The following is a 19,831-nucleotide window of genomic DNA, read 5'->3' on the forward strand; positions in this document are numbered from 1 at the left end:
ACTAGCAGGCAGAGTCTTAACCATTGGACCGCCAGGGAGGTCCATCCTGGGACCAGACTTTTAACACGGGGCCCCCTTGAGGCCATTTGTGGCTCCTGCTCCCCTGGGCCCCAGCCAGCCAGAACCAAGAGGGCCCATTCCCCCGAGCGTTCAGACTCTCCCTGGCTTCTTCTGCAACTCTCTGCCTGCCCCCTTCTCTCTCCGCCAATTCCTTCCAGCCCCATCACTGGCTCCTGGGTCTCTGTCACTTCCCCAGACCCCGGTGACCCCAGGTCCTGGCGGGGACAGGTGGGTTTTTGGGAGCTGGGATGAGGGAACCAGTCTTTCCAAATCTCTGTGCCCGCTTCCCAACAAGAGGTTTAATCCTTTAAATTCCTTAAATTCCCTCGAGGCGAGAGTCAAGCAGCTTTTCTGTCCTGGAAGCTATGCAGGAATCTGGCAAATACTTAGGATGTAAAAAGGTCCCAAGTTGGTTTCTGAGCGGGACCCCTCCTGGGTACCGTGTTGCTGGCCTAGGGGGCAAGGCCAAGTGGGGGATGGGCTGAACAGCACAATGAAGGGACATTTTTTCAAGAAGAATTTCTATCGTAGCATGGAAACATATACATTGTGCATACGTGCGTGCTGAGGGCTGATTCATGTTGATGGATGGCAGAAGCCAACACAATACTGTAAAGCAATTATCCTTCAATTAAAAATAAATTTTAAAAATAATTTGTATCATAGGGCATCTCCCCTCTGTCTTTATTATTATTATTCTAATTTTTGGCCACACAGCACAGCTTATGAGATTTTTAATTTCCTAACCAGGGATCGAACCAGGACCTCCAGTACTGAGAGCTCAGAATTCTAAACACTGGGTTGCCAGGGAATCCGCCGAAAGGGATGTTTTCAGTTTTGCAAAATATAACAAATATTACTCCCTCCTCTTTTCAATTAAAAAGAATTTGCTAGAGAAGGGGCAGAAGTGGGAGAATTGAGAGGCAGAGGAGGACGAGTAGTCGGTGGGATGGTCACTGAGCTGTGGTTTATTCACCAAGACGCAGCAGCTGCTTCCGCCCTGCTCAGCACCGTCTGGGAAGGCAGATGCAGAAGCTGAGGCCAAGAGACGGCCAGTCTGGATCCAGTGTCCAGGCAGGCAGCCGGAGCCTCAGCTCTGCCAGCCCGAGGCTCCTGCACAGGCAGAAAAGGTGTGAGGGTGGGACGGCGTGTGTGGAGAGCAGAGACGAGGCGAGGGAGCTGGCGTGGAAGCACCACCACGTGGCCTTGAGGTGGTTGGCCCTGCTGGGATGGCGCTGGTGGAGCGTGTCACACTAGCAGAGGGAAAGGGCCAGTAGGGGGATGGATTTCTCTGGATCTGGGTGTCAGCCTCCACAGAGACACTGGCAGCCGTCCCTCTGCTCCCTCTCCCCAAGATGCCCGGCCTGGAAAACCTGGGAGAGCGTGGCACCAGCGGCCAGATGGGAAGCCGGCTTCCACATCCAAAGCGGGGAGGGGGGACGCATCCAAATGGGTGCTTATGAGCGCACCTCGAGGCATGTGGAACTTCCCCGACCAGGAATGGAACCTGTGCCTCCGCCCGGCCCCACAGAGGGAGCGTAGTCTTAACCAGCGGACCACCAGGGAAGCCACTGGGACTTAAGATTTTCGGGGTTAGAAGATGAAGCATCTGGGCTTCCCTGGTGGTTCAGTGGCGAAGAATCCGCCTGCCAATGCAGCAGACACAGGGGATCCCTGATCCAGGAAGACCCCACGTGCCGAGAAGCAGCTAAGCCCTTGTGCCTGCCTCCGCTCCTGAGCCTGTGCTCTGAAGTCTGGGGGCCACAACTACCGAGCTCACGTGCTGCAAATACAGAAGCTTGCTCACCCTAGAGCCCATGCTCTGCAACAAGAGAAGCCATTGCAACTAGAAGCCCACACATCCCAGCTGGAGAGTAGCCCCCCACTCACTACAACTAGAGAAAAGCCCATACAGCAACGAAGACACGGTACAGCCAAATATAAACAAGGAATAAAAGTATGTATTTATGAAAAGATGAAGATGAGGCATCTGACACAAACTAGGCGTCCAGCCCTGAGAAGCAACTTCTCATCAGGACGGGGGGCGCCAAGGGGACCCCCTGTGTGTACCGACCACCAGAGAGGCCAGGCGGGCTCACCCACCACCATGACCCCGAGGAGGGGGTGTGGACCTGGGACTTGCTCAATCTCTGGCTTGGAGGCCCATAACCCCGCAGAGGCACCCAGGCCAGGCAGGCCGGAGTCACCGGGCCTGCCTGGCTCTGCCAGAACCAGGCCAGGACCTGGACCCGTCTGCAGAGCTCCAGCCGGCGGTCTGATCCTGTGCCCATCAGACAATATGCCGGGTTTTGCTCGGATCTCCAGAGAGGTCCACGGGCAGGAGCGTTCAGTCCCATGGCTGTGGGTGGTGTCCTGGACCCTCCTTGATCGGCCTGCTTCAGTCACCACGGTCCAGCCACGAGGCCCTGCCCAGCTCCCCAGCAGTGCTCCGTGAGCCCAGGGAGCCACTCCAGGCCTCTCTGACTCAGACTGCCCAGTGTCAACTTAAAAAAAAAATCCAGATTTTTCGGCTTCAAAATCTGTGCACAGGACATGGGTTCAGCAGGTTTCGGACTGTCCCCTTGGCCCAGCCCCTGAAGTCCCCGTCATCCTCACTTGCTGCCTTGGACGACTTGACCTAGACCACCGTTCCCACTTCTTAGTCTGTTTATTTTTTGTTGTTGCTTTTTAAAAAATATTTATTCGGCTACATTGGGTCTTAGTTGTAGTGTGCAGGCTTAGCTGCTCCAAGGCATGTGGGATCTCAGTCCCTGAACCAGGGATTGAACCCGCATCCTCAGTACGGCCAGGTGGATTCCTAACCACTGGACCACCAGGCAAGTCCCACACTTGATGTCCGAGACCTCGGTTCTGGGTCCCCAGACCTCACTGTAGACCCAGGCTGGGGCGCATGGGGGACCCCATTCTCCCCCTGAGGCTTCCCCAGGCTCCTTCTTCATCTGAACCGACCTACGGGGCCGGCCAGGAGGGGCCAGGGCTCGGGCTGGGGGAGGTGGAGGAGGTTGGCCCAGCCTCTCTTTCTCCCAAAACTCTCATCTTAAAGTGGGGTTCCCTCCTTCCAGTAGGGAGGCCAGCACTCAGAAAGGGGTGGCAGTGAGTGTGGGTCTCAAGGCCGGTTCTGCACTCAGCAGGCCCTGCGTGCCCAGCCCGGGGGCTTCATTCACTCCCTGTCCCGGTCACTCAGGCGGCCAGATGTCTCCTTGCTAACCCATGCTGTGCTCAGGGCTGACAGCCGTTATCAGGACCCTTGCTCTGGTTTTCCCCCCACAGAAGAGACAAACACCCCCACCCCAACACAGGGGCAGACTGAGGGGCCCAGGGTGGGAAGCACTGGGGACGCCTCCCGCGGCTTCCTGCCAGAGGCGCCGCAGGGTCGGGAGAGCCAAGCGCGGCCGTGCTGCCATCCCGTGTATCCACCGCCTGCCCAACCCGGGGTGGAACGAACCAGCCCAACAGCAGCCCCAACTCGCACGGTGCTGGGTCTGAACTGATGAGGGGCCGCCTCTCTGCCGTGGTTCGAGGCTCCACTGGGCTCTGAGTGCAGGTTCCCTCCCACAGCATCTCATGAACTCTGCATGCGAGCTGACTCTTCAGTCGTGTCTGACTCTTTGCGACCCTATGGAGCCTGCCAGGCTCCTCTGTCCACAGGATTCTCCAGGCAAGGATACTGCAGTGGGCACATGTATCAAATTGGCTCCATCTTGCTGTGAACGGGGCTTCCCAGGTGGCGCTAGTGGTAAAGAATCCACCTGCCAATGCAGGAGACCTGAGATGCGGGTTCCAATCCCTGGGTGGGGAAGATCCCCTGGAGGAGGGCATGGCAACCCACTCCAGTGTTCTTGCCTGGAGAACCCCACAGACAGAGGAGCCTGGAGGGCTACAGTCCACAGTGTCAGAGTTGGACACAAATGAGAGACTTAGCACACACACACCATCCGGGATCCCTCCACTGATGGTGCCTGCCCGCCCCGCTCCGCTCCACCCCGGCGGGTCAGCGGCCTCTCAGAGCTCAGCTGAGAAGGGACCCTGCCTCTGAACATGCAGACACCACTCTGATCAGCCCGCTCCCCGGCTTCCCAGAGGGCACGAGGCACTGAAGGAGGACCTTGGGGAATTGGGCCCTTATTTCTCTGGGTTCCTGCCCTGCCCATGGATGCCTCCATGGCTTCCTCTAATAAGGTCAAGAAAACTCACGCACTAATGAGGGCTTTATGTACTAACTCAAGACAGCTTGAGGGAACTCATCACTTTACCACTACATAAAGCGAGGACAATCTGGTCGGGACGCCTCAAGTCACATGTGGCCATTTACAACTAAACCAGGGACTTCCCTGGTGGTCCAGTGGTCAAGAAACCGCCTTGCAGTACCAGGGACTCGGGCTTGATCGTTCCCTGGTGGCTCAGTGGGTAAAATATCTGCCTGCAATGCAGAAGACCAAGGTTCGATCTCTGGGTCAGGACGATTCCCTGGAGAATGAAATGGCAACCCACTCCAGCATTCTTGCCTGGAGAATCCCATACACAGAGGAGCCTGGTGGGCTACAGTTCATGGGGTTGGAAGAGTTGGACACGACTTACTGACTAAACCACCACCACCGGGGAAATAAGCCTGCGCCACATTGAAAGATCCTGCGTGTCACAGCTAATACCTGACTCAGCCAAATAAATTTTAAAAAAATCAGTGATGAAAACTCTCTCTCTGCTACTTCAGCCACATGTCAGATACTCAGTGGACACCTGGGGTGCATGGCTATCTTCCTGGGCAGGGACACGGAGCATCCCACCCCCCACCCCCCGACACCATTTAGGTCGTTCTATTGAACAGTGAGTGAGTGGTCAGAACACCAAGGCCTAACCTGGCAGAAATGCCAGCACATGATCAGTTGCTCAAGTCCTGACTCTTTGGGACCTCATGGACTGTAGCCCACCAGGATCCTCTGTCCATAGAATTTTGCAGGCAAGAATCCTGGAGTAGGTTGCCATTTCCTACTCCAAGAAATGCCAGTATCACCCAACCCACAAGGTTGATCTATAGTTCAACCTTGACATTTGAAATGGATGTTTGCAAACAGTCTGCTCCTCTAACCAAGGAGACCCTTTCTCCCATGGTATAGCTTCTGGTAGCAACAGGAACCTCCAGCCCCTCAAGAACATTACACTGTGGTTCTGGGGTCCCCAGGAGAGGGGTTACTTTCAGGTTCAGCCCCATCCCGGCGGCCCCCATCGGTTTTATGAACTTGGACTCAAGGCTGTGACTGGGAGGGAATGGAAGAGAATCGCATGCAGTATATGCTGACTGCCCACACTGTGAAATGGCCTTTGATATAAGCCTTTTAAGAACTTGGGAGTTTCAGTGACCCAAGCCTATAATCTATTGTTGGCCAAAACCTAAAAAAACAAAAAAACCCCAATACTTTAATAAACATTCAAAGTCAGGCACCTGGGGAGTGACTTTCTGCAGGAAGACAGCACTGTCTATGGTCACTATGGGGACCCAGGCAGGATGGGTCTCCTCCAGGTGGAGAGCAGCCCGCGGACACGCTGCGTCAGGGGGGGACGCAAGGCCACCTCCCCCAGACCACACCTTCGGCCATTCCCGTATTATGGTCATCTTAATGTACTCGACTCCAGCCTGGAAAACCTTCATCTCTGAAGCTTCAACAGGAGGAGAAGGCAAGAACCTCCAAAATCTTGCCATGGAGTGATAAAAGGTTCCCCGGGTCTACCTGCAGGGATAGCTGATGGCTCCACGTCAACTCACTAAATTATCATTTTTATAGAAAATTTTATTCAACATACAACATTTTCCAGCAAAAAGGCAATATACAGGAAGAGTTGGTGTACACTGCTGCTACAGAAACAAACAAAAAAATACTGGAAAAGGATGAAAACTAAGTGTGATCTGCTGATTCTATTTTACTGCACTCAAAACTAGACACGCGGCTGGCGTCAGCTCCAAAAGAAACGGCCGGACTGAAAGAAAACCACACACGATGAACGTCGACATCAGCGGGGGCCACTCAGTCACCCGACAAAAGCCACCACCTCCTCCCCGTGGTCAATTGTACATGTTCATTCATTAAATATACAATCTCATTTTTCCTTTTTTTTTTTTTGCTCTTTTTTTATTTAACTTTTTTTTTTCTTTTTTTTATACAAAGTCAACAGCTTGCAAACACCAGTGGGCATATCCTCTTAGCTAAAAGGCCCTCCTTTCTTGGTTCCGTCTGTCCCATTTGAAGGAGACGAGTCTATCTATTTATAATTTTTTCACCTGCTCAAATGAACTTGAGATCATTAGGTTTGCCCAGAGGCAGCATAGTACACCTTAATTGGATTTGAACAGTGTTTTTTTTTTTTTTTCCCAATTGAATAAAAAGACCCCAAAGTGTCTGGTCAAGCCTGTATTCGGTGCATCCGCTCTGCAAACGGGCTGTGGGACGCGGGGGCTGATGGAAGGGAGGCGAGTTTATTGGAAAGACCCAGGCAGCTGGGGAGACCCAGGAAGGGGCGACAGGACACCAGTGAAGGAAAGAGCGCTATTTATTAGGTTGTGAATTTCTGTTTCGCCTTTACAGATGCACAAAAGGTCATTGAAAGTATAACTGAGGGAAAGACGTCAGACGAGCCTAACAGAAGACTTCCTAGCTGCGGGCTGGCGGCTGGGCCCCGGGGAGGGGGTCAGCCGCGCCCGCCCAGCGCCGCGCCCGCCGGCCGCTCCCCGACACGCTGACAGCGCCTGGCATCGTGGTCACCGTAAAATAACTCTCATTGGCATCCAAGCTTTATAAAAACACCTTCATTTTTCTCAAAAAGGGCAATCAATAGATACAGAGAAGCCAAACTGAACAGCCTCAACAAAATAAAATTAACACCAGCAGCAAATCCTCTTGCTGAAGACGTGGGGTGGTGCTCGTGCACCAGAGTTCTCGGCTGTTGGTAAGGGGCACACCCACCGCGGTCCGCCTCGCCCGCCCGCCGGGGAGGAAGTCAGTTATGGATTTTGATGGCCTTTTCAAGGTATGTGTAGCGACTCCTCTTCGGGGCTTTGTTGAAGTGGTCGAGCCCGAGCCACGGCCGAGGGTGAGACATGTTACCTGGTGGGGAGAACAGATGGTCGGACCACGGAGCCAGCGCTCGGGCCCTGCGGTCAGGAGAGGCCAAGGGGCCTCCTGGACAGCCGGGACCCCACACCCTACCAAGGTCACGGACCCCGCGCGGCACCGTCAAGAGCCCCCGCCACCCCCCTCGCCGTCATGTGATGCCCGCCAAGGTCACCGGAGGCAGGCTGCTCTCCCTCCCTGCTCCGCAGAGGACGAGAACGAGACTCACTCCGCAGCCAGGAACGGGAGGCCTGGTCCTCGAACCCGGGGCCACCTGCCTCCTGGACCCTGACGACCTGCATCTCTGCGGGAGGGCTCTTACCAGGCTGAGGCTCAAAGTCTTTCAAGTTTACTTCATACTCATCTTCGTTTATGTACTGATGTCGGCCCATCATCACAATTGCAAATTTAAACTGACAGACAAAAACCGAAAACTCCATTATTGCAAACAGTGGGGAAACTCACACCTCTGGCAAAAAAGCAGTCAGGACTTTAGCCTTCCACCCGACAAATGACTCGCTGACATCCAAGTACCTTTTCGAACTCCTTTTCCTGGATGTCCAGCAGACTCTGAATCCGCTTCATCACTTCTCTGAAATGCTCGCCCTGCGGATGACAAAGGTGGGTGTGCTCACACGGCTCATGCCCGCCTGCGCAGCTGCCCGGGCTGGAGTCCCTGGCTGAGTGGGGCTGACCCGGAGCACCCGGCTGGCCAGCAGAAGGACGCCTCACCTGGTGTATCCTCAGCAAGAACGGGATCCCGAATGTCCCAAACACCTCCTTGTGGAAATGAGCCACCGTGATGAGCATCTCGTTCTCCTTGTCGATGTCTACCTGGTCCAAAGGTATTTCCTGGGGACATACGGAGTGGACAGATGTTCAGTTAAGGCCAACACAGCACTGCACGTTTTAATTCCGAACCCTTGACTTGCTCTTCCAGCAAGGAAGTGAGGGCAGATTTTTGCCACAAGGTCACGTTAGGGGCTCGTGAGAATGATGAGGATTTAAAGTCAGAAGAAAGACCTCAACCTCAAAGAAAATGCCAGGTTTTAAGAGACCAAACGATGAACTCCAGCTACTGTGGCAATCTAAGCCACTTTACAATTAACAGGGCCCAGGTTTCTGACTAGACGCACTTGGTGATCCCCCTTTGAAATCAATTTCTAAGGGTGAACAAGAAAGGCATTGGGAGTCGGGGGTGGGGCTTGGGGACAGATGGACAGCAGTGATCACTGTCCAACAATATGAATGCACTCATGTCACCAAATGAAGGGGACACTTGAAACAGTAGCTGTTGGGGCAAGTCTACTGTACCAACATTATAAATTTTCAAAACCTGGAAGAATTAACCCCAGGGATGGCAGCACGTTCTGGGAGTCACTGTGCTACCTGAACAAGCTGTGGCCCCCACCTCCCGTCAGGTCACAGCAACCCCGACTCCCTAACCCCCGCACCAGTCAGAGGACACGCACCTCTATTCGAAATGTTCGACTCGTTGCAGGAGATAAACATTCTAATAGTTCATCTTCTTGATGCACACCAATAATTTTGTAGCTTACAATTTCTAGCAGCCTGTGCAAAGCAAGGAAGAAAATAAACTATACAAACTCACAGGGAAAAAAACCAACAAATGGTTTTCTACAAGGGTTTTATTACAAAGTTATGCAGATCTCCTTGTCCTTATGAAGATCTGAAGTGGCAAAAGCAGGTATCCGTGGGGAGCAGACAGAACACTGGCCGGGGGGTCCCTCGGAAAGCGTTGTAAGGACAGTCTGAAGCGGACCCTCGGGTCAGGGTCAGGGCCAGGGCCGGGGAGGGGCCTGTGCAGACCTTTCCCGTAATGGTTCCAGACTAAGCAGGGTTTGTGACATTCTTCTCACTCATTAGATAATAAAGGCCTCATTCTTCCATTAATTTTGCAAAGAAAACATTGTGGGGACCAACAGCCTGAAGGACTATTTCATCCTCCATGCTGCCCGGAAGACAAGGTGGTAAGAACAGCACCCAACTCTCGGAAATAAAAACTGATCATCAAATCTGGTCTTCTTCCCTCAGCCCGAACACAAGACAAACGGAGGAGGAGCGACCCGATTTCTCAGGCACACGCGAAGCCCGAGTTTTCCCGTTTCAGCTATCTTTCTGCTTGAGTTCACTCTTCCTCTGCTTGGCTTTTTCTGCCTGAATCTCCCTTTGCATTGCTGCTAGTTAGTGTCAAAGAGTCAGGGAGGGAAGACGGGCGAAAAGCTGTGAAATATTTTAAAAAACTGCTGCCAAGGACAGACAGCAAAGCTGAGTGCGGTGATGATTCGTCAGGGGGAGGGGACTGGTGGGGTGGCGGGTGGGTAGCGACGGTGTGGTTGGGCTGGGGCCGCCCCCACCTCCACCTTCGGGAAATACTCGCCTAAGTTTCCCTGATGCCTTCTCGCCGAGCTCCACAGCCTTTTTACATTCCTCTAACAGGTCCCGGACACACCCGTGCTTGTCTGGATATAGTGTTATTTCCTAAGAAATGACAAGATCACGGCTTTAGGGAAACCATAACACAAGCGGGGCCTGTGCACTCAGCGTCAGCACCTCCCCACCAACCTTCACACAGACCGTCTGCCCAGCCTGGACCCGCCCCACACTGCCGTGCATCCATCAAAGGCCATGCTGAGGCAAAAAGCTCACGGTTCCCAGAACAGCTCCTCAGGAATCTCTCCCCTGGAACGGTCACTAAGAGCCTGTCCAGTTTTCAACACTGAGACAGAGGACAAGGCCCAGGGTGGATGTTGTCTCCTCCACCCGACCGCGGCGCATGGGTGACAACTCTGATGGTGTGTGGTCCAGGCTCCTCTCCACCCGGTGGGGCCAGAGAGGTGGACGGCTAGGGGTCTGACCTTCCAGAAGAGCCACCTAACATGGGCCGGGGCGCCTGCGAGGTGCCAGAGGAGAGGTTGCTGGCCCCAAGGCCGAGCATCCGGGCCCCCGACGGTGACCACAGTCCCCAACACTAGCACACCATCACTGCTGCAGCCCCGGGTCGGGGAGGGCAGAGTTCACCCCAGCTCCCATCCAGTTCTCAGACTCTGGGGCAGGGGCTCTAACACACGCTGCAGCTTATGATCTTTCTTTGGCTGTTTTAGTTGTCAAGGGCTTGTTGTTCAGCCGCTTCAGTCGTGTCCAACTCTCTGTGACCCCATGGACTGTAACCCACCAGGCTTCTCTGTCCATGGGATTCTCCAGGCAAGAAGAATGGAGTGGGTTGTCATTCCCTTCTCCAGGGGATCTTCCCAACCCAGGGATCGAAACCCACATCTCCTGCTCTGCAGGCAGATTCTTTTCCTGCTGAGCCACCAGGGAAGCCCTTTGACCCTGTTACCAGGAGTTTTTCAAGGCCTGAGAAACAATAAGCCACAATAAAAATAAAATCTCATACCACGAAAATACCTACCTCTTCCCTAAACTGGCTGTTTAACCATATACACTTAAAACTTCGCCTGTTCTCGAAGTCTGTGATTTTCATCTTAAGCTGTTAAAAAAATAGAAAGGCATTTTAGACCCGTCCCAACAGAAACTCAAGTCTTCTCTTTATGACCCACGGTACGTTAACTTGGGCTCATACCTGCTGATAGTACAGTTTCTTAGGTTGTCTAGGCTTGAAGAACTGTAGCAGATCTCTTAAAGTACCTTCATAATTATGTCTAAGAGGATTACCTGGGCCATCCCTGTAACTACACAAGAAAGCAGTACATCAATACAAGGCTTGTTTATTTGCCTAAAACAAACACCCATGAGTGAGCATCAAAGCAAACCTCTGCCCTGCCCCCTCGCCCTGACATGTGACCCCCATCCCCGAGTCCTGTCCCTGCGCCTGTCACTCGTGAACGTCTCTGCACGGTACACAGAGGCCCGGCTGGGACAGACCCAGCCGGACACACGGGAGGGGAGGCGTGTGGTCTCTAGAGTAAGGCAGGCTTTAGACGAGGCTGCCAGATATCCTGAGCTTGAAGCAGCGTGGTCTGAAACCAGGCGAGGCGGCCGGCAGTGGGCCACGTCAGTCGGGGGCTCCGACTAACAGACGCGCCACGGAGAGCACGCGGCCAGGACCCGGCGGTGGTGTCTGCGCATGCGGCTCACCCTTGAGACTTGAAGAACTGCAGCAGCATCGGGTCGGTGTTGAGCCTCTGAGCGACCGTCTTGGCTACCTGGGGGGAGCAGAGAGTGGAGCTTCCATCCGCGGAGCGGACTGAGCCCGGCCCATGCACTCAGCACTGACTAACTGCTCAACGTCCTTAAGCAACAGGGCATAAGCTGCCGGAAGTTAAATGCCCCAGAAACTCACTATTAACAGGAATAAACTAGACTTCTTAGTATGTCTCCATGGGAACAGCATATCTGAGGAAGAAAACCTTTAAAAGCACTTTTCACTTTTAATGGAGAGGTCTATAGATTTGTTTTCTTTAAACTATTATTTTAATAGCTCACACTTGGCGTATTACAACTGAAGCAAAGTTGTTGTTAAAATTATGATCTCTGAAAGCACCTTATGCCGAGGGTACAAAGGATCTGGAGGAGGCCGTGGCCGTGGCTGGGGGCAGGGGAGTCAGGGGGAAACTGCTCCTGGTCCGCGGCACCTTCAGCACCAACCAGCCGGGAACGGCAGCTTCCTCAGACGGCCGACGGTAGCCCCTCCCCCAGAACCACATCCACCGCACAGCCTCACTGGCAAGAGAGTTTTAACTTAAGAACCTAGTCTTCCTGGTGTGGAATCTGAAGGGAAGAGTGTTTGATCCAATACCTGGAAATAATTCATCCTATTTGACAGAGTCACCACGAATCCAGGATCGTTGGGGATCGTTTTATCACAGAAAATCACATCGACACGGTGGTAGAGGTCCCGGAAGTATTCCTTTGCAGTGGGCAATTCACTATTATCATTTTCGGGGTCATCCCTGGGGAAGGGGAGAAACACAGACAATCGAAGTCCAGCCCAAGGTTCACTGCTCATTTGTTTTAAAAAAAGCATCGTCTCCCACGTCACAGCAGCACCGAGCGCTGCGGATCTGAACTCAGGCCAGTGTTTCCCGAAGCTGGGAGCCTGCCTGGCCACCAGGAAAAAGGGACCGCGGACAGAAGGTGTGCCCTGAGCGGCACAGGGCAGCTGCTTTCCGCTCCTGATCTCACTCCCGAGACAGAACGGTGCCTCTGGACAAGGGAGAGGACTCGGGGCGCACGGTGGGGCCCACCCTGCCGGTTGTGTAGGGTCTCCTCCCTGACCAGGGCGTGGTGGGCTGGCACTTTCCGTCAAAGGGAGCGGGTCACCACTAAACCTACAATCCTCACTGCCTGGCCCTTAAGGAGCAGTCTGCTGCCCCACTCTTGCCCCCGAGTTTGGAGGCCTCCCCGTGGCCAGGGTCCAGGGCTGTCCAACCCCACCAGAAGGCCTCAGGAGGCGGCCGTGTCGCCAGGCTGCCTGCAGACCGCACGCCTGCTGGGTCTCACGCAGACAGACTCAAGTGATTACCTGAGCAGGTGCAGGCTAAGGAATTTCATGTTTTCAGGAAAAGACAACACTTTTGCTATTCCATGAAGACCTCTGTCCCCCTGCAAATAGTTATCATGCTCACTGTCGCCATCTTTAGAAACTAAAAGCATCCAGTGAGGAAAAAGCTCACCACCCCAGACTCCCAAACTCAAGAAGAGGCCAGCTGTGGTCAACACGCTGCCAACATCAAACAAAACATGACTCAGGGTCTAGAGGTGATCTGTTTCCTGGTTCCAGGACTTTGGATCTTTGTGCAAAGAGAGAAAAACCCTTCAAAGGGTACGTACTTCTGAAACACTATAATATCACCATCCATTAGCTCATCGAGGGCTTTGTCAAGAGACACATCATAGTCCTGAATTCTCTCTGTTAAATTCGGTTTAACTTCCTGCAGTGAAAGAAATGGTACGGTTATAACGCAACACCTGTCCATTGTTTAATATGGTCACCCGCTGTATGTCCTTTCTCTACACCCAATTCCATTAGCTCTACATTTTTAATAATAATTATCATGGACCCCACAGAAGGGAAAGTCAGACGAGGACAGAGAGAATCCTGACTTGACACCACCCCACTTGGCTGTGGTCTTCACAATGCAAATTCAGGGGGAGCCACACAGACAGGAGCCGTCCTTCCCACACCAACACCGACGTGAGGATTACAGAAAAATAAGGATCCAAACCTCATAGAGGATAAGGCTAGTATCCTGGATAAATCCTGCTCTGTCACACATAACCGGGAGCAAGTCACCTGGGTTCAAGAAAAATGAAGAATCCAAGGCTGCGACATGTGGCGACTTGAGCAAAACCCGCTCAGAAGGCGACCGCAGCCGAACTTACGTATTTTACAGGATATTGGTGTGTAGATATGCCCACAGTAATTCAAGCTCCGTGTTTTGGGATCGTACATCTTCAAAAATAACATCACATCATCTGCAAGGTTAACAAAGAGGCTTTGTTGGGATCTTCCAGTCAGTGCAATGCTAACAAACATCCGCAGTCAGCTTTATTGACAACCAAAGCGACAGCGTGTAGCACTGACAGTTACTGTGCGCCAGGAGGGTTCTTAGGGCTGACCCCAGGACTGCAGCGTAGTTTCAAACATCAAACCCACGGAAGCGCTGCATTTGAAGCAGAGAAAGTAGGAAACCTAGTTTCGAGACCAGATACTCACTAGCTACCAGGGGATACCTGCTCAGGGCTGTGTCTGCGTTTCTGCCAGACAAGTGAGCACTTGAAGCAATACAGAAGAGCATGCCCAGACCCACCTGTCTGCAAATAAACCTGGGCTGCAGCGGGGTTCCCGTGCCCAACCTCTGGGGCCGCCTGGCCGCTTCAGTGGCAGGCAGAGGGTCACGGCCCACAAAGAGCCAAGTATTTACTGCCGGCCCTTGACAGCAACCCTGCTCCATCCTGTCTGTCACGTGCAGAGCAGGGAACACGACCCACAGCACGCGGCTGCCACCTTCTCCTCACCCGTCAGCTACAGCCCAGTCAGTCTCACTTGACCTGACCACAGAGATGTTAGCCAGCATTCTGGGGACTAGTGAGATTTCTCTGCGAGGAAACGCTTAGCCCTGTGTTTTGAACGATGGTCCAGGACTCCTAACTCCGCCCCTGGGGGTGCCAGACTGGGCGAGGGGGGCACTTACGATCTTTATCAAACTTGGGTAGCGTGGCTCCACTAGCAGCTAGCTCTGGATCGACAGTTTCCAGGAATATCGTCCAGGGGTTTTCATTATCACTGAGCTCAATCATCTATTAACAAGAGAGAGGCCGGGTTTAGGAGACAAGTGGCTGAGGGCGACAGACTCGAGCAACTGACAAGTCCAACCCCGTGCCACCGGACCACAGGCGACACGGCAGGGCACGCGGCGGGCACTGCACACGCCCAGCCCGGCCCAGCCACGCTCACCGTCTTGCTGCCGTCGGCCTCGTTGTCCAGCATGGCCGGCCGCTTGGTGCCGTTGCTCCTCGCCTGCATGGGCCACAACCGAATCTGATCTTGCGGGAACCCCTGGAAGTATTCACAGTTCAATTAATCGAAGCACAATCACTTTGTAGTTTAATTTGGGATCAAGGTGACAGTTCTATGATTAGAAGGGAGAGTGATGCTGACCCCTCTCCCCGCTGGTGTGGGCGGCGGTGCGGAGGCGGCAGGGGAGCCGCTGAGGGCACGAGCGGAAGGGAAGGAGTCCAGCAGCACCCGGCCCACCCCTGGGTTGGGGGTGACCACCCACGTCCGGGGGTGGAGGAGGGAAGAGGACCGCGTGCAAGGGCACGCACTCACCATGGTCTGAGACAGGTTCTGGACAAACTCCGAAAGCGAGGAGTTTTTCAGCACTTTGAACACAGTGTATCTCACTTTTTCTTCATCATACATATCGTTCCCTTGATGGCCACAAAACTGGTCCTCTGCGACGATCTGCCAAGAGGCGTGGAAACACAGGGCATGGTTTACACCCAAAAGGCAGAAGAGAACCAGGCCACGCAGACAGAAGCCAAGGTTCCAACGCTAAGAGCAAGAGCGACTCGTCCTTTGCCTTCTTCAGAAGACCCACGCAGAGAAACCCCCAATGACCAAGCATGAAATCAGATATTCATTTATTTAGGAAAGACCAAACCCTATATTTCCATGCAGCCATTCTAAACTCATCCACAAGCTTCAACTGCAAGTTCACCTGGGTGACAGAATTCCCAATTATAGAGCCGGATGCACACCTACCTTTCAACTTGATACAACTTCTTGTTTTTTAATGGCAACTAAATCATGAACCAAAATCAGCCCTCGCCCTCCCCTGACAGCACTCTCCCGGCCTGGCCTCCTCATCCAGGCCCCGCTCACCCGCTGTTCTCCAGTCCCCTGCCCGTTTCATGAACGCTCGCACACGGCTGCCCTCTCCGGCAGCTTGAGTACCTCTCCCATCTAAGCCGCCCCCCGAACTGGAAACAATACTCCCAACGGTCAGGGGACTGGCCCGAGCGTCCCCTCAGCTCCGTGCTCACAGGGCACCGTGCTCAGGAGGGAGCCCCAGGTCCGCGGAGCGGCCATGCCGGCGGGAGGCTGACCTGCACTTGCATGTAGAGATGGGCCTCCTGCCGCTCCTTCCGCTTCTGCGCCTCAATTCTCTTCTCCTCCTGCAATCGTTCCACCAACTGCTGAGGGATGTCCTGGTCGGTGACAGCTTGTAAAACCTCACCTGGGGGACAAAGGCACCTGCCTTCACCTCTGGGCGTTACGCTGGCACAAACAAAGCCATCCTTCAGGGTAATGCCGCTCTCCCCCCTCGGTCCACATGCAGACCCACGGGCGCACGCCGGCTGCTCCCAGGGCATGCCGGGAGGGAGGCGGGGCAAGCCGCAGTCTGGATGGGCGGCTGCAGCTCAGGCGCGCGGTCAGGAGGGGAGCGGCCGTGAGGGTGAGGGCAGGCGCCCGCGCACTCACTGAGCTTGGACTCGCGGATGTAGACCAGCATGTAGGCGTTGGTGCAGTGCCGCACGGACAGGTCGTCGTCGTGGCCCCCGTAGTTGTGCTCGATGGCTTCCTCCTTCGTGCACCTGGACACCACGTCGTCGTCAAACTTACACCACTGTGACGGGAACGACAGGGGTAAGGCGCACGGAGGAGGAGGCAGCGCTTCCCTGAAACACCTCCTCTGCCGCGGGCGACCCACAGAATCCTGCCAGCGCTCTCACCTTCCTCGTCCCAAACTCCGGGGGAACTGCTGACATCCACCCACAGGCAGTTCTTACAAGGTGCTCAGATACCAGCCCGGCTTCAGCTCAGGCTCCATCTCAGTCCACCGGGCAATAATGCCTACGGCTGCAGGTTCTACACCTGGCCAGGGGGGCCCCTCCATCAAATCCCCTCCTGGTGAACTAGCAGGGCTCGACCTGCTCTGTTCCTCGCTGGGCCTGGACACAGACCCCCAGACCCTCATCTGCTCTGCCTGATGAAGGTCACGTGATGGGATCCACGTGAACGAGGCAAAGCCAGAGCATTCATTATGCATGGCACTTGCGGGAACAGGCATCGGTCGCTGCCCCACCCTCGAGGGCCACAGATGACAACGGTCAAACGGAAAGGGATCCTGTCAGGTCCAACTTCAAATACTAAGATGTATATAAAAAGGACAATCACAACTTAAATCCACTTGAAAGTATCAGCAGTTAACACAGATCAGAACGTGCAGACACGTCAGAAGCCAAGAAGGAATCTTTGGCCGCCAAGGCCAAGTCTGAAGCATCACTGAATTCCCACACAGCCTCCCGACCACCCGACCCCCTGACCCATACTTACTTTGCCATCCCCTTTGGGGTTGAGATAAACCACATAATGTCCACCATGATTATCTCCACTATGAACCAGGACCGCATGAAGAATGTAATTTGCAGGGTCTTTAGGATCAGTTTTTTGCAAAAATTCATCAAGTGGTAACTGTTCAGGAAATTCAAACCTATTTAAAAACAAAACAAAACATTTAACGAGAAATCTAGGTTTCACTTCAGGTGAGACACTTCACCTTAAGGTTTTATTTGCCACCAGGCCCTCTTACTTCCCTGGCCCCTTGTTCCGGGGAGAGGGCGGCGTTTGACATGCAAGGTCCCCAGAGCTCCCTCAGGTGACTTGCACATCGACACGAATCTGAGGCTTGATTTGAGAAAAATGCCTGCAGAGTACCGATACACCTATCGGAGTTCCCCAATTCCAGGATGTTATGACAGAACACGCTGCCTTTTCTAGGAGGCGGGTATCTCCGGGAGGACTGCAGTGGGAGGCAGAGCCAGCCCCACACCGCCCTCAGGGACCCGGGGCTAGCACCACACAACGTCCCGCCTGTCAGAGGTCAAGAAGCAGGACTTCCACGTGACAGCTCACGGCGTGAAAAAATGTCGGCAACTGACTCCAATAAAACCAGGATGAAAACCGAGGTGAGGGCCCAACGAAGCTCAGCAGGTTAGATGGGCCTGCAGGCCGCTGGTTTGCGAGCTCCGCCGTCTCAGGGCTCACGGGAGGGGCAAGGACAGGCTAGCAGGCCCAGCTGCTGCAGGCGATGTGGTCGAGCCACGCCCTCCCAAGTCTGGGGGTGACTGGCCAACGTCCAGGAGGCCGGTTACTGTCAGGCTGTACCCTCTGACCGAGGGGTACAAAGTCACTGCTCCAAGTTCTGTCTGCTGAACCAGACAAAGCTGTGTGGGGTACCAATCTTCTACAGGTGCTTGAAGGGTCTAGAAAACACATGGAGCAGTGGGGGGAGCACACCCACCTACACCAGCACCCCTGACCAGTCTGGCACATTCTGCAAGTCGATACGAACCCAGAGATAACAAACCACTGGAGAATCCTAGGTAAAGCAATAGAGGAATATCAAGCCCCACTTCTAGGGCAAGCAGAGCCTAGGCAGCAAAAAGCACCCTCCCCGGGGCGTCATCTGCCTGAGGTGGACAAAGGGGCTCCCTGAGCAGGAGACAGGGGTTTGCAGCCCCTGAAGCCATCCCTTCAAAAGGGCAGATCAGACTTCCCTGGCGGCCCAGTGGCTGGGACTCCGCACTCCTAATGCAGGGCGCACGGGTTCGCTCCCTGGTCGGGGAAGATCCCACAGGCCCTAAGGCTCGGCTTCCCAGTGCACTGCACCCCACACCCCCCACAAAAGTTCTCGGGACAGCTTGGTAGAGCAGGAACCTAACAAGAGAGGAGACCGAGGACAGACAGACTTTAACACAGCACCGAGACTAGCCTCCGCTTGAGGACGCTGGGCACATCCTACCTCTCACAGCCCTCTACATTACCTATCATTGATCTTGATGTTTTGGTCCGTCTGAGGATCATACATAAATCGCATCAGTTGCAGATGTAACACTGGTGGCAATGTCAGGAACTTCACTCCTTTTTCTGCCTCCTAAACATTGAAAAAGAAATGCAGGTTTAGTTCACCTCCGGTTACTTCTCCCAGCCACCAAAGCGATAGCATTTCACAACAGGATGGGAACACAGGGGGGACGTCTGCTGGGGAGACAGGTACAGGGGCCTTTAAATGCCCTACGTGGGAGATCTCCTCTCAGACCGCATCACACTCTCTTACTGCCCAGGGACAGGGACGGCAACACAGTCAGTAGACACTGAAATTCTGGAGAAGTGTGAGAAAATCAAATGGAAGAGAAGGGCGTGGTGGGGCTCAGGAGAACAGCCTGTGAGCGCCGCCCTTCCTCAGGGCAGTCAGTGCCAACCGGTTCACTCCCACTTCTAAACACACCCACTCTTGCTAACAGCAACGTCCCCTGCCTGCTGGCATGGCCTCTGCCCAGCCCCTGCCTCACTCCCCCGTCTCCGCTCTGCCTTAGCCAGCTCTTTCCTCACTCAAAGCAGCCTTGGCCAAATCCAGCCGCCATCAGGCCTTCCTTCTGAGCTGTGAACCTTACTTCCAAAACCGGTGAGGAAATGCCCACCTGGAGGAACGGGTGTCCACAAGCAGCCACACCTATGTGGCAATGTTCTCTGATGTACATTCTTGTATTCAGAGAACAGGGCAATTCTGGGAAGAAAACCAAAAACCCAGGAACCTACTGCCACACAAAGGAGACTCTGATTCTAATATACATATTTCCCATCCAAGTAGTAACCAGGCCCGACCCTGCTTAGCTTCCGAGATCAGACGAGATCGGGCGCGTTCAGGGTGGTATGGCCGTAGACTAACGTACATATTGCTCACCCAGACCCCAAAACATTCCGCGTGGATTAGGGCGGTTCTTGTGACTCGTGTTTCCTAAGCATATCCAGCAGCATGTTCCCTCAGAGACTTACTGATCTACAGCCCAGCACCCCGAGTGGCCTGACCCAGCAGGACAGCAGGTCTGTGACCCACTGCAACACGGGTTCACTCGCGCACACACTGAATTAGCAAGCTTGGTAAACACGGGACAGTCTGAAACACTCAGGAATTAGCTGAGTCAGTCAGTGGAGATTACGAGGCTGGGTGGCTGGACCCACGTGGACGCTGCTGACCCACCGAGCAGCCTGACCCGCAGCCTGCAGAGGCCACAGGCCACGCCCTGTGCCCGCAGACTGTGCTTGGGCCACACCCTCAGTGCCCCGCAGAGCTCCCGCAAGGCCGGGTGGCAAA

The 19,831-nt window shown here is 54.2% G+C and overlaps 1 protein-coding gene across 2 annotated transcripts in view; it reads right to left on the minus strand.

Annotated features, from left to right (window-relative positions):
• Nucleotides 1–5,846: 5,846 nt before the first annotated feature.
• USP7 (ubiquitin specific peptidase 7) overlaps nt 5,847–19,831 on the minus strand; it is a 52,139-nt gene continuing 38,154 nt past the window's right edge. For both annotated transcript variants that reach the window (XM_065924311.1, XM_065924312.1), the window contains 20 exons: nt 18,501–18,610; nt 17,011–17,167; nt 16,156–16,300; nt 15,780–15,910; nt 15,001–15,135; nt 14,626–14,727; nt 14,363–14,468; nt 13,551–13,643; nt 13,394–13,461; nt 12,999–13,099; nt 11,965–12,118; nt 11,304–11,371; nt 10,789–10,897; nt 10,618–10,695; nt 9,586–9,686; nt 8,657–8,756; nt 7,917–8,036; nt 7,719–7,790; nt 7,507–7,597; nt 5,847–7,178 (listed from right to left, as the gene is read on the minus strand). In XM_065924311.1, the coding sequence (XP_065780383.1) occupies nt 7,072–7,178; nt 7,507–7,597; nt 7,719–7,790; nt 7,917–8,036; nt 8,657–8,756; nt 9,586–9,686; nt 10,618–10,695; nt 10,789–10,897; nt 11,304–11,371; nt 11,965–12,118; nt 12,999–13,099; nt 13,394–13,461; nt 13,551–13,643; nt 14,363–14,468; nt 14,626–14,727; nt 15,001–15,135; nt 15,780–15,910; nt 16,156–16,300; nt 17,011–17,167; nt 18,501–18,610 (2,148 nt within the window). In that variant the 3' untranslated portion in view covers nt 5,847–7,071. The remainder of the gene's footprint in view (nt 7,179–7,506; nt 7,598–7,718; nt 7,791–7,916; nt 8,037–8,656; nt 8,757–9,585; nt 9,687–10,617; nt 10,696–10,788; nt 10,898–11,303; nt 11,372–11,964; nt 12,119–12,998; nt 13,100–13,393; nt 13,462–13,550; nt 13,644–14,362; nt 14,469–14,625; nt 14,728–15,000; nt 15,136–15,779; nt 15,911–16,155; nt 16,301–17,010; nt 17,168–18,500; nt 18,611–19,831) is intronic.

This window comes from Muntiacus reevesi, chromosome 2, assembly GCF_963930625.1.
Source record: "Muntiacus reevesi chromosome 2, mMunRee1.1, whole genome shotgun sequence".
In the NCBI taxonomy this organism is placed as follows: Eukaryota; Metazoa; Chordata; class Mammalia; order Artiodactyla; family Cervidae; genus Muntiacus; species Muntiacus reevesi.